Raw genomic sequence first — 13,505 nt, forward strand, 5'->3', positions numbered from 1 at the left:
ACAACCTTAAGTCTGATCTTGTTACACTATCCTCTCTACTCAATATTTGCATATCTTCAGAACAGATTATGAATAGGATGCTGTGTGGCATCCTATCAGACATATTAATAAGCTTACCCTCAAATCCTAGTACACGTATGCCACTGACTCTATTTTCTCTGCTTTGAGAAGACCAAGAGTTCTCCTCTTATTCTTCATATAAACTAGATTTCACTTTAGCCTTTCTCATCTTCCCAGTATACTTCTGTCAAGTCAGATATGGAGTCATTTTAAAACCATGTATATTCCCTGTTGCTGTCCTCAGTGCTTTGGTTCCCAGCAGCTATAGAAACATTAGCTTGTGCCTACATCCAAGGTTATACAACTTAACCGAAGATGGATGTGATTTTAAGGTGGCTTCAGCCAAAAGTGAGACGTGATAGTGTGGATTTTAAGAAGGTCACAGAAACCAGGGATCCTGGCCAAACCACCAAGGTATCAGAGGTTTGATGTATCACACTTACCTTACATAGGAGAGAATAATGGGGCAGAGTTAAATTGGCTTGGGGTACTTGGGTTGTTTTGCCATACTTCACAGTATTTTAGAATTGTGGGTCTGGGTAGGGTTGTTATAAGCTTATAACGTTAAGAAAAATCCAGTGTTAAACACAATGAAAGTGTTCTGTTAAGACTTTCTTCTTGTATACACCACCTTATATCCAGCTAAACACTCTTCAAAAATCTGAGAACACTGGCAATTTAACAAATGATTGGATTCTACTACCTTCCGTTCCACCTCCACTTTGATAATACATTGTATATTCAGTACAACTCATGGCATCATTGACCATCTCTGCTTTTTGCGGTCAGGTGGGAACCACAAGAAACCATAAGTGATTAAAGATTCTGATCTTACAAACCCCTTTGCACATAGAAATGTCCATTGTAATCTGGAGTTTTGACCACAGGATTGAGACTAATACTACACTGACTTGCTTTCAGATGAATGGGCTGGTGACAGAAAACATAAAACGGAGAAGGCTAAGGCTCCCTTTGTGTAGTACTGATGCTTTGCAGCACATATGTTTGTAATGCAGCTTCAGAACAGTATTTGGTGTAAATAGTGAAAGAGCTACTCATAATAAAGCAACATTAAAGGTCTAAGGAATATTTGATCCTTGCTTTGTTGGATTTGGCTGGTCCTCAGATTGAAGTAATGTGTTATTAAACTGTATTTCATTCAAAAATAGTATAACCAATGTTTAAAAGAGCCACTGAAGAGCACATTTGTTCTTACCAAATCTGAAATACCTATCTCCTGCTTAGATGCTGAAGCTGTTAGAAAAAAATAAAATTGAAAAACTTGCCATTTAAAAACAAAAACAGAACTCTTTTGTACTGTGAGCAAGAGCAGTTCAATATTTTTTTTTTTTTAATTTACTCACAGGCTGAGAATGTGTTCTGGGAAAACAAGTTTTAAGAAGCCCCTTTAGTATCAATGCAATTATATTGTAATACACCAAAGCAAATCAGCTGTTTGAGTAAAACTGGTATTGATATTTTTGTGATAGTTTAAAAATTTAAGTATCTGTAAAATTTATACAGAGTTCTCTTGTTTTTAGATTCCTCATGGAAGTATAATCAAGTTCCTAGATCTTCGTCAGTGGTTCTCAGTTCTCTGGGAACTGAGCTAGTGAGAGAGAGGAGAGAGCTAGAAAGGAGAACAGATCCATCTGTTAGTAGTCTTGTGGATTATAGTCACAGGAGTGGTGACTTTACATCTTCATGTATGTATTATGCAGCTGAAAGCTTGCAAATGCATAGGCTGTGTTTAACTTTAAAGGAATAACAATGTTTCATGTCACATGTAAAAATCTAACAAATCTATTTTAATTATTTATAGCCTGTTGGTCCTCTTATCCATATGTTTGACCAGTTGAGTTAAGAGTTGAACTTACTGTCTAATTGCTGAACAGTTCTATCTAGATCCTGGTTTGAAAATGCCTTGTATGCATTTAAGTGTAGAGACAGTGGCAAACTATTTACACCAAGCTGCAGGGATTTGTTGAACTGAGCTCTGAGTGAAACATTATATTGCCTTGATGTGAATTTTCAGCAAACCTCTCTGCTCCCTCAACTTCTCAACCTTTTCCAATGAGAAGTTGAACTTCATAAGTGTTCCCCAGTGGATGGAGAATAAGTATAAACAAGGTTATTTGACTAATAGATAGCTCTACAGTGTCCCTCTTTCCTAACTGGTCTCTTGCCTGAGAGTGGATCAGCCCAGATCTCTCACATGTAGCCCATTTACCTGCCCAGAGGTTTCTACCACGAATCTTTGCAAGAGTAGAATGTGTTGAGAAAACAGGTGCAGAACTAAAATTACAAGTGAGTAGCTGTTGGCAAATGGAGTGCACACACAATCAGCTTGAGAGACTTACCTATAAGCACAGTTTTATAAAAAACTTAACACAGACTAATATGACTTTGGGGTTCAAAGCAATCTTTGGACTTGAATATTAAGTAGAGAGTATTTTAACAGAACCACATAATCCTTATGCCAGGCTTTCTGGTTTGCCTTTCACACTTGCTTCCTATTGAAGCTGTTTTGGCCTTGTAGAGCTACCCTACCTATCCAAGGAAAGACTCCTCACATATCCTTCTTACCCAGTTCACCAGTGCTTTAATGGCATCTTCATGCAAAACTCTGCAGAATCCCCATTCTCATGGGTAAGGGAAAAGGAAAGATATAGGCCCTGATTCTGCATTGTGATCTGGGTAGTCAGTCTGCTGTGCCTGCATGAGACTCTTTCAAGTCAGTGGGGCTTCCTGCATGTACAGATCACAATGTAAGATGGGTGCCTTAGTGCCCAAGGAAAGGAGTTCTGTTTCCCTGCCAGTGGTAGCCTAGCATTTAATAGCATAGAAAGCTTGCTATGGCCACAGTTGTGCAAGGAGAGCTATTCAGAAGGATTCTTGCACCTGTGCAGAACTACTTACTTCAAAGGGGTTCTGCCTGTGCAGTTCTCCTTCCAGTTTCAGAGCCCATGTATCAGGAGTTCAGAACTATCATGCAGTGGATCAAAATGCTATACTGTACAGGGAAACATTTGACTCCAGTTAATAAATTCTGTTTTTAAAAAAACAAGGAAGCAAAATAGTTTTTTCCTTACCTGGTTGCTTCTCTGTTCCTCCTTTTTTAAAAATTTACTTTCTCCCAACCTTTTTCCCCCTAAGGAAGGAGGCTATCTATCTTCAGCTGTGGCTGCTGGTCTTTTGGGTCTCAGACATAATACAGGAGCCCTGGTTCAGCTGCTGTAATGTCAGAGGAGTTGCCCTGGGAGTTAAAATCCTTGTTGTGGCTGCACTCTGAAGACAAGCTGCAGGATCTGAAGAAATCATGCATCCAAAGAAGCAGCAGATGGATAAAAGGGAGGGGGGAAGCAAATTAGAGGACTTAAGAATAACATTTTAATTGGCTGGCTGGATCACATGATTCTGTTGAACCAGTTGACATCTGGATAGCAAACTGAGCAACTGGAGCAATAATACTAAATGATTAGTCATATGACCCTGTCTGAGCCAGTTGGATGGTTGAGCCATTGAACAGTGTAATAGATTTTGAAGAGTCAGAGTTGTTAATGAGTCAGTGTTAGTAATATACTTCCTAGTTAACAGTTACTCTTAGTATAACTTTTTTTTACTGAGGGATTATTGAAATTGTGGGTGGTTGTTGTTTTAACTGTATTGGAGATATTTGAGCATTTTGTTAAGATGCTCTCTTTTCACTGTATCTGATTATCATTCATATTGAAGTTGTAGTACATTAAGATCTCTAACTGAAGCTACTACTAAACTTAGTCAGTAGTGGCCACATAACCTTTGAGTAGTTTTTGAAACTACAGTTTTTTTTGTTTCGTTTTCAGGTGTAGTTGGGATTAAGTATTCTACAAAGCGGTTATACTCCTTCTTTTAATACTGTAACTATATATCAGAATGCCTTTATTTTGAGAGGAGAAAATATGCTTCATCTATAAATTCTGCGTTCTAGACATATTTTAATGACTGTTATATTTGTCACTGAAATTATTAGACTGATCTGAATGTTTACGTCAAAAGGCCCAAACTGGTTGGAGATTTAAGAACAGGTATTGGACAGAATACTGTTTAAATATGCCGTTTGCTATTAAATAAGTATTGTGCTTACATAATGTCGGTTGACATACTATTTTTAATATTCATTAACTTGATTCCTCCATACAAAGAATGCTGAATCATAAGGTGGTGGTTTGAATAAAACCCCACAATCCTCATCTGTATATGTGCATCTGTTATTGACTTAATAAACTGAAACCAGTTTATTAAGTCAATCTGGAATCTACTTAATAATGTAATCCTGTTCACTGAGAACAGTACTCAATTTAGACTGTCTACAACCTATCTTGCCAACTTTTAAAGTCTTTAAAAGTGAGTACAACATAACCCTAGACTGACTGTTATTTAGTTGGATAACTTTTAAATGACACTGTACATTTTGTCTTTCTTCAATTCTTCCATTGTAGATCTTCAGGATAGACCTGCCTCTTCATATGCACAGGGAGCAAGACCAAAAGATAATTCATTGAGCACTTTGAGGCTGAATACATCCATGAACCGCCAGTTGCCTTCTGAACATGACTCATCTTTATTCTCTGGAGTCTCTAGCAGGAGCTCTTCAAGATCTAACTATTCTACAAGGGAAATGGAATCTTCCCAAAGGAATATACAGCCAGAGTTTACCCACATTGCCATTAGAGATGAAATTCCCTCCACAAGCAGCACTGAAAGGGTTGCGTCTCAAAGGTCACTCAGTGAGCCTCCAGCAGATACTGAAGGAAGGCGTACAACTAGACAATTACTATCTCGTTTAGCTTCTAGTATGTCATCTACATTTTTCTCACGGAGGTCTAGCCAAGACTCATTAAATGCAAGATCATCAGATTCTGAAGATTCATGTGTAGTCCCAAGAGTTCAAACTTCTACCCAATCTAGCACTAATGCAACTGCACGTCCTGAAGTTCCAGGCATTCAGACACCTGAAGCTTCTCAGGGATTTAGCTTTCTTAGACGAAGATGGGGCTTATCAGGTGCTTCACAGAATCATAGTTCTGATTCAGATGCTGAAAGTTACAGACAAGAGCCTGAAAGTAGAAATACAGGATCCTGGTTATCGTCATCCCTAAGAAATAGATGTACACCTCTCTTCTCCAGAAGAAGGCGAGAAGGAAGAGATGAATCTGCAAGAACCTCTACCTCTGAAACACCTGCTAGATCACTACACCTCTTTAGGCGAAGAGAGTCTAGCGAAGAGACTCCTCTTGAAGCACAGAGCAGCTCCCCTGGGGCTGCTGCCAACAGACCACCAACACCAGCAGTATCTAGCAGTCCTACAACTACTGCTTCCACATCAGATGCATCTCACAGAAGAAGTTCTGGAATATCAGGAATTCTTCCTGGCTCTTTATTCCGGTTTGCAGTGCCCCCAGCATTAGGGAACAGCATTTCTGACAATGTTATGATAACAGTAGATATTATTCCCTCAGGTTGGAATCAGCCTGATGGAGAAGAAAGTGACAAGTCTAAAATATTACCTTCAAGAGATCCTGAAAGACTCCAGAAAATTAAAGAGAGGTAAATCAATATATTTCCAGTCAATAAAACATAGCTGAATGGGTTAATAGACTGAATGAGACTTTTCTTTAAAGTTTTTTTTTTTAAAGGGGCCTCTTATTTTGAGAGTTGCAGTTCAATTCTTTGGCACCTACAATGTCACTTATCTTCAAACTTGTTTTAAACTCCTTTTTCAGGTTTGAGAACTATTTGTCAAAGGGCTTAAAGTTTGGGGGAAAAAATGCCATATACATGTAACTTTCACATCTATTTGAAAAAATTGCTTTCTTCCTACTCAGCCTCCTGTTAGAGGACACTGAAGAGGAGGAAGGTGATTTATGTAGAATCTGCCAGATGTCATCTGCATCTTCTACCAACCTCTTAATAGAGCCATGCAAATGCACTGGAAGTCTGCAATATGTTCATCAGGAATGCATGAAAAAATGGCTGCAGTCCAAGATTAATTCTGGTAAGGTAGACCTTTTTAGAACAAGTTCTTTTTTTGATTAAATGAAAGATGTGTTGCTGGAATGACTGACTATTGCAGTAAAAAATCATACAATCTTGAAGTCATCTGATTTGTTAAATGTGCAAAACAGTTGGAGACAAACCAAGAGAAGCATGGAAATTCTGAAAGGTATACCTGGCAATCCTAGTTTGTCTTTTATACATGTAATTTTCAAAGTATCCCAAAATGCTTGGGGATTTGATTCTGTTTCTGGTGTTGCTTGGATTTACTAGTAAGATGGTATAACTACTCTAAAATGTATTTTTTTCTTTGTTAAAATACCTTACATTTTGATCCTTTCTTCAGTAGTATGGGGGGAAGAGGTAGATACACTAGAGGGTAGGGATACAGTCCAGAATGACCTAGACAAAGTGGAGGATTGGGCAAAAATAAATCTGAGGTTCAACAAGGACAAGTACAGAGTCTTGCACTTAGGATGGAAGAATCCAATGCACTGCTACAGGCTGGGGACTGACTGGTTTAAGCAGCAGTTATACGGAAAAGGACCTGGGGATTACCGTGGATGAGAAGCTAGATATGAGTCAACAGTGTGCCCTTGTTGCCAAGAAGGCTAATGGCATATTGGGCTGCATTAGTAGGAGTGTTGTCAACAGATAGAGAGATGATTATTCCCCTCTGTTAAGCACTGGTGAGGCCACATCTGGAGTACTGTGTCCAGTTTTGGGCCCCACATTACAGAAAGGATGTGGACAAATTGGAGAGACTCCAGCGGAGGGGCAACGAAAACAATTAAAGGGGTGGGGCACATGACTTATGACAAGGCTGAGGGAACGGGGTTATTTAGTCTGCAGAAGAGAAGAGTGAGGGGGGATTTGGTAGCAGCCTTCAACTACCTGAAGGGGGGGTTCCATAGAGGTTGGGGCTAGGCTGTTCTCAGTGGTGGCAGATGACAGAACAAGGAGCAATGGTCTCAGGTTGCAGTGTGGGGAGGTCTAGGTTGGATATAAGGAAACACTATTTCACTAGAAGGGTGGTGAAGCATGGAATAGGTTACCTAGGGAGGTGGTGGAATCTCCATCCTTAGAGGTTTTAAAGCCTGGCTTTACAAAACCCTGGCTGGGGTGATTTAGTTGGGGTTGGTTCTGCTTTGAGCAGGGGGGGTTGAACTAGATGACCTCCTGAAGTCTCTTCCAACCCTAATCTTCCATGATTCTATAACTTTTTAATTATGACTTTATAACAAGGCACGGTATCACAGAGTTATAAGTATTGTGGAACCCTAGCATTCCTTAGTGATATCAAATCTGGTCAAATGAATGCCTTGTTTTAAGGAATACTAACAATGTTCAGAATAGCCATAACTTTAAACTAATTCATGTGCTCTGCAGCTAAACAAAGTGAAAATTTGGGAAATCTCTCAGAAAATGGGAATGTCCACATCTTTAAAAGCTGGTATTGCAGTCCAGAAAAATCTGTTCATTAAAAAACTTCAGCGCTTACCTAAATTCAGCATAAAACTGTTGTTGTCCTATATATGTGGACGGCATTGAGATTAAAATTGGTTTGGGGGTTTTGCTGAGCCATCATAAGAGGCATATAAGAATAAACCAAGTAAACTTTGACAAAAGAAAAGTCTGTTGGACCGTAACCCTGTAACAGATATTCCCTACAGTGACTCCAACAGTATTGCTGTCATACTTCCTTTTTGTTTAATCTTGCTATGTAAAATAAAATTGAGTCAGTCACTTAGACCATAACATCTAGCCTCGAATATATGATCTGACTCTTGTTTTGTTTCCATAAGGTTCTTCTTTGGAAGCAGTAACTACCTGTGAGCTGTGTAAAGAGAAGTTGCATCTTAATCTTGAGGATTTTGATATTCATGAACTCTATAGGGCACATGCAAATGAACAAGTTAGTATATTTTGCCTAATTTGGTAAGTGTCAGTCTAGTGCTGGAAGTACAGGGTTCTTATTTTTTTTAAAAAAATATTGGTCGGATACCATGTACAGAATATAAATTTATTTAGGCTATATTCTGTCTCCTGTCTAAGTGGAGCAAAAGAAATGAGAATTGGCTGCAGATTCTCAACATAGTCCCTAGTAGGTATAGACTCAATATAGATTCCACCTTGTCTCTGTTTTTAGCAGTTACTCTGCTTGATGTCTCTGAAATAAGATTATATGAACATAGAAATACTGGTATGAACCTAGGATCAAATTCCAGATGGATTCAAGGTGGTAGCTAGCTTTCTGCATACTTAAACATCCACATTGCATGCATGATAAAAATGCTTTACAACTCCACGATCTCTAATTAGATTCGTAGACAAAGTGAAAAATTTCCCCCTAAAATGTGCTGTTCTGCTGCTTGCCCCACCTAGACAAAAACAAAAATGGGACCCTGAAATAGTCACTCACTGCTTAAGATATCAGCATACTTAAAAAGGAACACTAACACACTTTGGGTGTGCATATAGTGTATTTTTTTTATTACTAGACACAAGCATCATACAGATGGCTACTAAGAAAGTACAAAGTTTTGTTCAAAGGATTTTCCTACACTTTTTGCTTGGTACTTTACCTTGTTGACTATAGTACAACCTCAGTTATGTGAATAATTTCCAATAATCTGGAAATTTAATAATTGTTGAATAAGGAGGACATGACCCAATTTATGCATAGTAAGAAAATTGAAAGCTGAAGTTTGCATTATGTGTACTCTGAATCGGATCTCAACCCAGATACCTATGTGGATGTCCAAGAGGAAAAATCACTTACTTTTAAGTAACTATAAGAATCCAGTCACTTGAGGCCAGATCACAAATGTACTATTTGCATCGGTTAGCAGATACACTCACAGGACTAGTCTAATTGAAATCAGTGGGACTATACCTGGAGTAATTGCTTGCTGGTGGGAGTAAGGGATTTGCAATTTGTTCCTAAGGAACTGACTCTTTTTTTTAAAAAAAAAAAAAAAAAAAAACTATTGCAACACTATTCTATGCAGTGTAGTTATAGACTTTTCAGTCCCAGGAGATTAGAGACACAATAGGTGAGGGTGATATTTTTATTGGACCAACTTCTGTTGGTGAGAGAGACAAAGCTTTCAAGCTTGTCTTTCTAACCAACAGAAGTTGGGCCAGTAATTGCTACAATAGTCATTTCAAGTTCTTTTGTATTACCCTACTTTAAAACTTTATTTTCTCTGCCGTTAATCATTAACTATTGAAAGTTAGTTTTCCCCTCCCCCCCTTTACTAGATGAAGTTGCATACATTTTTCCTGTTATCTTTCAATGGCTCTCTCCAGTTGGGAAAAGAGGTTAGAGGGCATTTTTGCTTTCTGCTATTCAGCACTGAAGTGAGCAATAGTTTTGGGATCTATGAAAAGGACTGCTTAAACCATAAAAAGCCTTGATCCTCAAATCTTTGCTCACAGACTACTCCCATTGACTTCAGTGGAAGCTCTTGTGTGAGTAAAATCTGTTTGCATGAATAAGAGTCTTGAGATCAGGCCTAAGCAGTTTTTAGTTGATTTCATAATTACTTGGAGCACTAAGATGTAGTAGGAGATATTTTAAAGCCTCTTCATCTGTTATCCTCCCTCAGTATACTACCATTAAAACTTGGCACTGATGTGCTTTTCATATTGCTTATACAAAAAAGTTTGATGAATTTTTCTTCTATCCCCTTCAAGGCAGACTATGAATTTATCAGCTCTGGTCTCTACCTTGTAGTGTTGTTACACTTGTGTGAACAACGCTTTTCTGATATGCTGGGAACTGCAAGTGAGGCCAGCACACGTGTCAGGGTGAGTCTCATTTTGTGGGTGGCATTGCTTGTATAAACATTCAGGTTATTTGGTGAGTTCTTACCTTGCTATGCTCATACACTTACAGCTCATTTCCTGTGTACTTTATTTTGTAACCTCTAAAATGTGGTTGTACAGTCTAGCATAATGGGGCCATGATTTTAATTGGGGCTTCTAGGTGCTACTATAATACAAGTAGTAATGATAAAATCCTAGTTCCTGTCTTTGAGAATTGCATCATGCAGTATTAAAATAAAAGTATTTTGCTGACAAGACTATTAGTGGTTAAAATAAACAGGGCATTGAATATTTTAGTGGTCTGGTATGATAATGAAAACAGATGTATTCAAAAAATCAAAATTTAATTTCACAGAAGTCTTAGAGGAGAAGTCTTAACTGGAAAAAATCTGATTACAAAATCTCCAGTTGTACAAGATGTACAATTCCAAATATCAAAATCACAGATGTACTCAACCAGTCTTAAAGATAGCACATGACACTAATCTCCCTTTATAGTACTAGGGTCTGAACCAGTAATAAACACCCATCTGCAGGATTTGGCCCTCAGTTTCCACTTCTGTATTACATTGTAGCTTGTCAATTTAGAGTGCAAGTCAAGAAATAACTAGAGGAAACTCTTACTAGTCATATGAATGGATATTTATCCTAAAATTTTTCTTGGTGCTCATTTAAGAGTGTAATAAATGATGTACTAGTAATTCAGTATCATGGGAAATCTTTCTTTGACCGGAGTCTGATGCAGCAACCTAGTTATATAGCTAGAAGCTCTTTGGTATCCTATAATGGAAAAAAGCTCTTTAGCAAATTAGCTATTGAAAAGCTAGTCTTTGTAACAAGAAGCAAAACTGTAGCAAGTGTGAACTTGTTCCATGAAACATTCAAATTATCAGCACCCGGCCATGTCTATTTTTGGTTTGTTTCAGATAGTATGCCTAGACTTAAGCATTTGGGGTAGGGAACTTGTTGGCTCTAATCTCCTACTGCGCAGGGTCATGTACATTTATGGTGCTACACATATAAAGTATATTATCACCATAACTTTCAATTTATGGTGTATTGAATGTGGTTCTGAAGGCAGCTTTAACTATAATAATTAGTACATTTTAATTGCTAAAAATCTAGGTTCAGATTTTCAATGATGCCACGGGATTTGTATACCCCATTTACATGAAAGTTAATGGGAAACTGGGCACCCAACTCCCTCAGAGCTTTGAAAATCTCCACCCTAATCTTTTAAAGCATTAAAGTTGTAATTAGTGACTTATTTTATTGTATTTTAAGCCTTCTATTTACTAGAGTTTGCATAGGTTCTTTAGTGTAGATTCTGACCATCATCTAGTCAAGTGCGTTCTACTTCCCCATAAAATCCCACTATATTCAGATTAATGTAGATGAAACTAGTTCACGTAATGAAGTCATTACTCATTCGATCAATTTATATACTGAGTTGCATTTAGTTTATCTATTCTAAAAATTACATTTTGTAACACTAGGAACCAAATAGCATTTATTAAAGTTTTTCCCATTTCCATAACTGACTGACTGTATATTTGACTCTTAAATTAGACATGTTTTCCAGAATATAGAGCATGCACATGACACCATTGACTTCACTGTCAGGATCCTTTTTGACACAGTGGAGATTCACACTTCCAATTGGTATTAGACAAATAGTCTGATACAATGTGCCTTATTTTTTTAATAACTTAATCTTTGTATTGATGGCTTGTGCTGATAAGGGCATAGAGTGACTCCCTTGGAAAGAGCTTTGGGGTAAAGGCATAAAATGCATTTTTTTTCTTAAAGAAGAAAGCAAACCTCTGTGCTAATTTGTTGCAAATTTATGCATATTATTTTTGCAACATTTAAATTACTTTCTCTTTACCTTGTTTCTAGTTTATTAACCTTGCAAGAACTCTTCAGGCACATATGGAAGATATTGAAAGTAGGTGGCTTTTCCTTTCCAGATACATTCAGTTTCACTTCAGGTTAAACCAACATAGGGAAACTAAACTGAAAATAATCCTGCTCAATATAAAACCAAACATAAGTGCTGAAGCTGGCTTGTGAGTTTATATGTCGGTGGCTGTTTCATCATGTAACACTGGAAGGGTGTTGGGAGTGAATTGGCATCTAGATTAAGGGCTCAGATTAGCTTTCCTAAATGTTTATAGTCTGTTGGGGAGTGGATTTATTTTTTTGAGACCAGTAAGACTATCCTCTGTAATTGAAGCCTGTGCATAACAGTACCAAGATTCTTTAATTATTCAGATTAACTTATCTTCATTTATTGGAGTAATTAGTTCCGAAACTGTAGTTTGTGGTCACTTGGTGATGACCTGCAGACTGTTCCTTTTTTTTATAGCGGTTTTATGAGGGGAAGGCAGCTTAAATTGCATTTGAGACTGCTCAGGTGATGCACATCTCTCCCTCTGGCTCCCCTAACCTGAACCATTTTGGCTATGCCTCTGTCAGCACCTGCTTTTGTGATACACACTGGTCAGTTGCAAGACTTCTAGCAGAGTGAAAGTATAGTGACTGGGTAAACTTTTCACTACCTTGTTCCTGTATCCTGGGCTACGCTGGCGGAAGCCTGTGTAGCCTAGTGCTTAAACTTGCATGGATCTAAATGTTGTCTTTTGCTTGTTTGCTATGTGTAGACATTGGAAAGCTATTGATGACTGCTTTGATTTGTCAACCTCAGTGTATGGATGACTCTCTTTATAGAAAAATGGAATACAGGTCATAAAGCATGAATATGATGATTTGCATCCATGAGATGAAGTGTTCAAAGTACTATAGGGATAGTTCTTTGCTTGTGCTGCAGGAAACAAATTATGATTAGTTTCATGAGCCTGAATGCATGACTTCATATGGTAATGGTCTAGTTGTTAGCTAGCTAGTATTTTTCTAAAACAAAGGTGACCAGAATTTTTTATAAAATAACTTATTCCTCATTTAGGTAACTGTGTTCCTTTTTATAGAACAAATGAATTCTGGAATGAGCCTTTTCTCCTTGAGTTTGATCTGCAGAGAATTTGACAGGTGATTTATCAATTGGCATCAACATTGAGTTTGGGAGTCTGAAATTGTGCATTAATGCACAATTAGTGCAATAAATTATGCTCTCCCTCACAAGTCTTTACAAAAGAATTTAGTTTTTGAGGGGAAGGAGAATTGAGGCCAGCCTTCCCTTTTAACTTATACTTAGGCTTGGCACAATTGAATTTAAATTGGTAGTCATCAGTAAATGTTGAATTTACCTGACACAGAAATCAATGGGGAAAAAATGTTAGTCAATAATAGTCTGTGAGTGCAGGTTTCTCACCCCTTACACCCACAGGGATGTGGCATCATTGATGTGCAGAAAGCCCTCTGCAGCCCCACTGTAGTGGCCCTGTTCACTCACTCACTTGGAATATGAGAGTTGTCACCAGAAAGGAGGTGTGTTCAGCAGTGGGTGACCTTCCCCCACTCTTGGGGGCTTGTCTTCCTCCCTGTAGTCCTGGCCAGAAATGTGTGCTCAGTCCCACCAGCCACCACAGCCTTCCCTGCACCCTTGGCTTCCAGGGATC

General features: G+C 38.1%; 1 protein-coding gene across 11 annotated transcripts in view; it reads left to right on the forward strand.

Moving 5' to 3' along the window:
* The window catches only part of MARCHF7 (membrane associated ring-CH-type finger 7), a 35,792-nt gene that overhangs the window by 20,284 nt on the left and 2,003 nt on the right, over positions 1 to 13,505 (forward strand). For 5 of the 11 annotated variants that reach the window (XM_044978313.1, XM_044978310.1, XM_044978316.1 and 2 more), the window contains 5 exons: positions 1,602 to 1,766; positions 4,542 to 5,649; positions 5,928 to 6,097; positions 7,902 to 8,011; positions 9,796 to 9,909. In XM_044978313.1, the coding sequence (XP_044834248.1) occupies positions 1,602 to 1,766; positions 4,542 to 5,649; positions 5,928 to 6,097; positions 7,902 to 8,011; positions 9,796 to 9,909 (1,667 nt within the window). Of the gene's footprint in view, positions 1 to 1,601; positions 1,767 to 4,541; positions 5,650 to 5,927; positions 6,098 to 7,901; positions 8,012 to 9,795; positions 9,910 to 11,826; positions 11,876 to 13,505 lie in introns of all 11 variants that reach the window. The other 6 variants (XM_044978315.1, XM_044978314.1, XM_044978319.1 and 3 more) reach the window with 3 other exon arrangements.

Source organism: Mauremys mutica, chromosome 10, assembly GCF_020497125.1.
Source record: "Mauremys mutica isolate MM-2020 ecotype Southern chromosome 10, ASM2049712v1, whole genome shotgun sequence".
In the NCBI taxonomy this organism is placed as follows: domain Eukaryota; kingdom Metazoa; phylum Chordata; order Testudines; family Geoemydidae; genus Mauremys; species Mauremys mutica.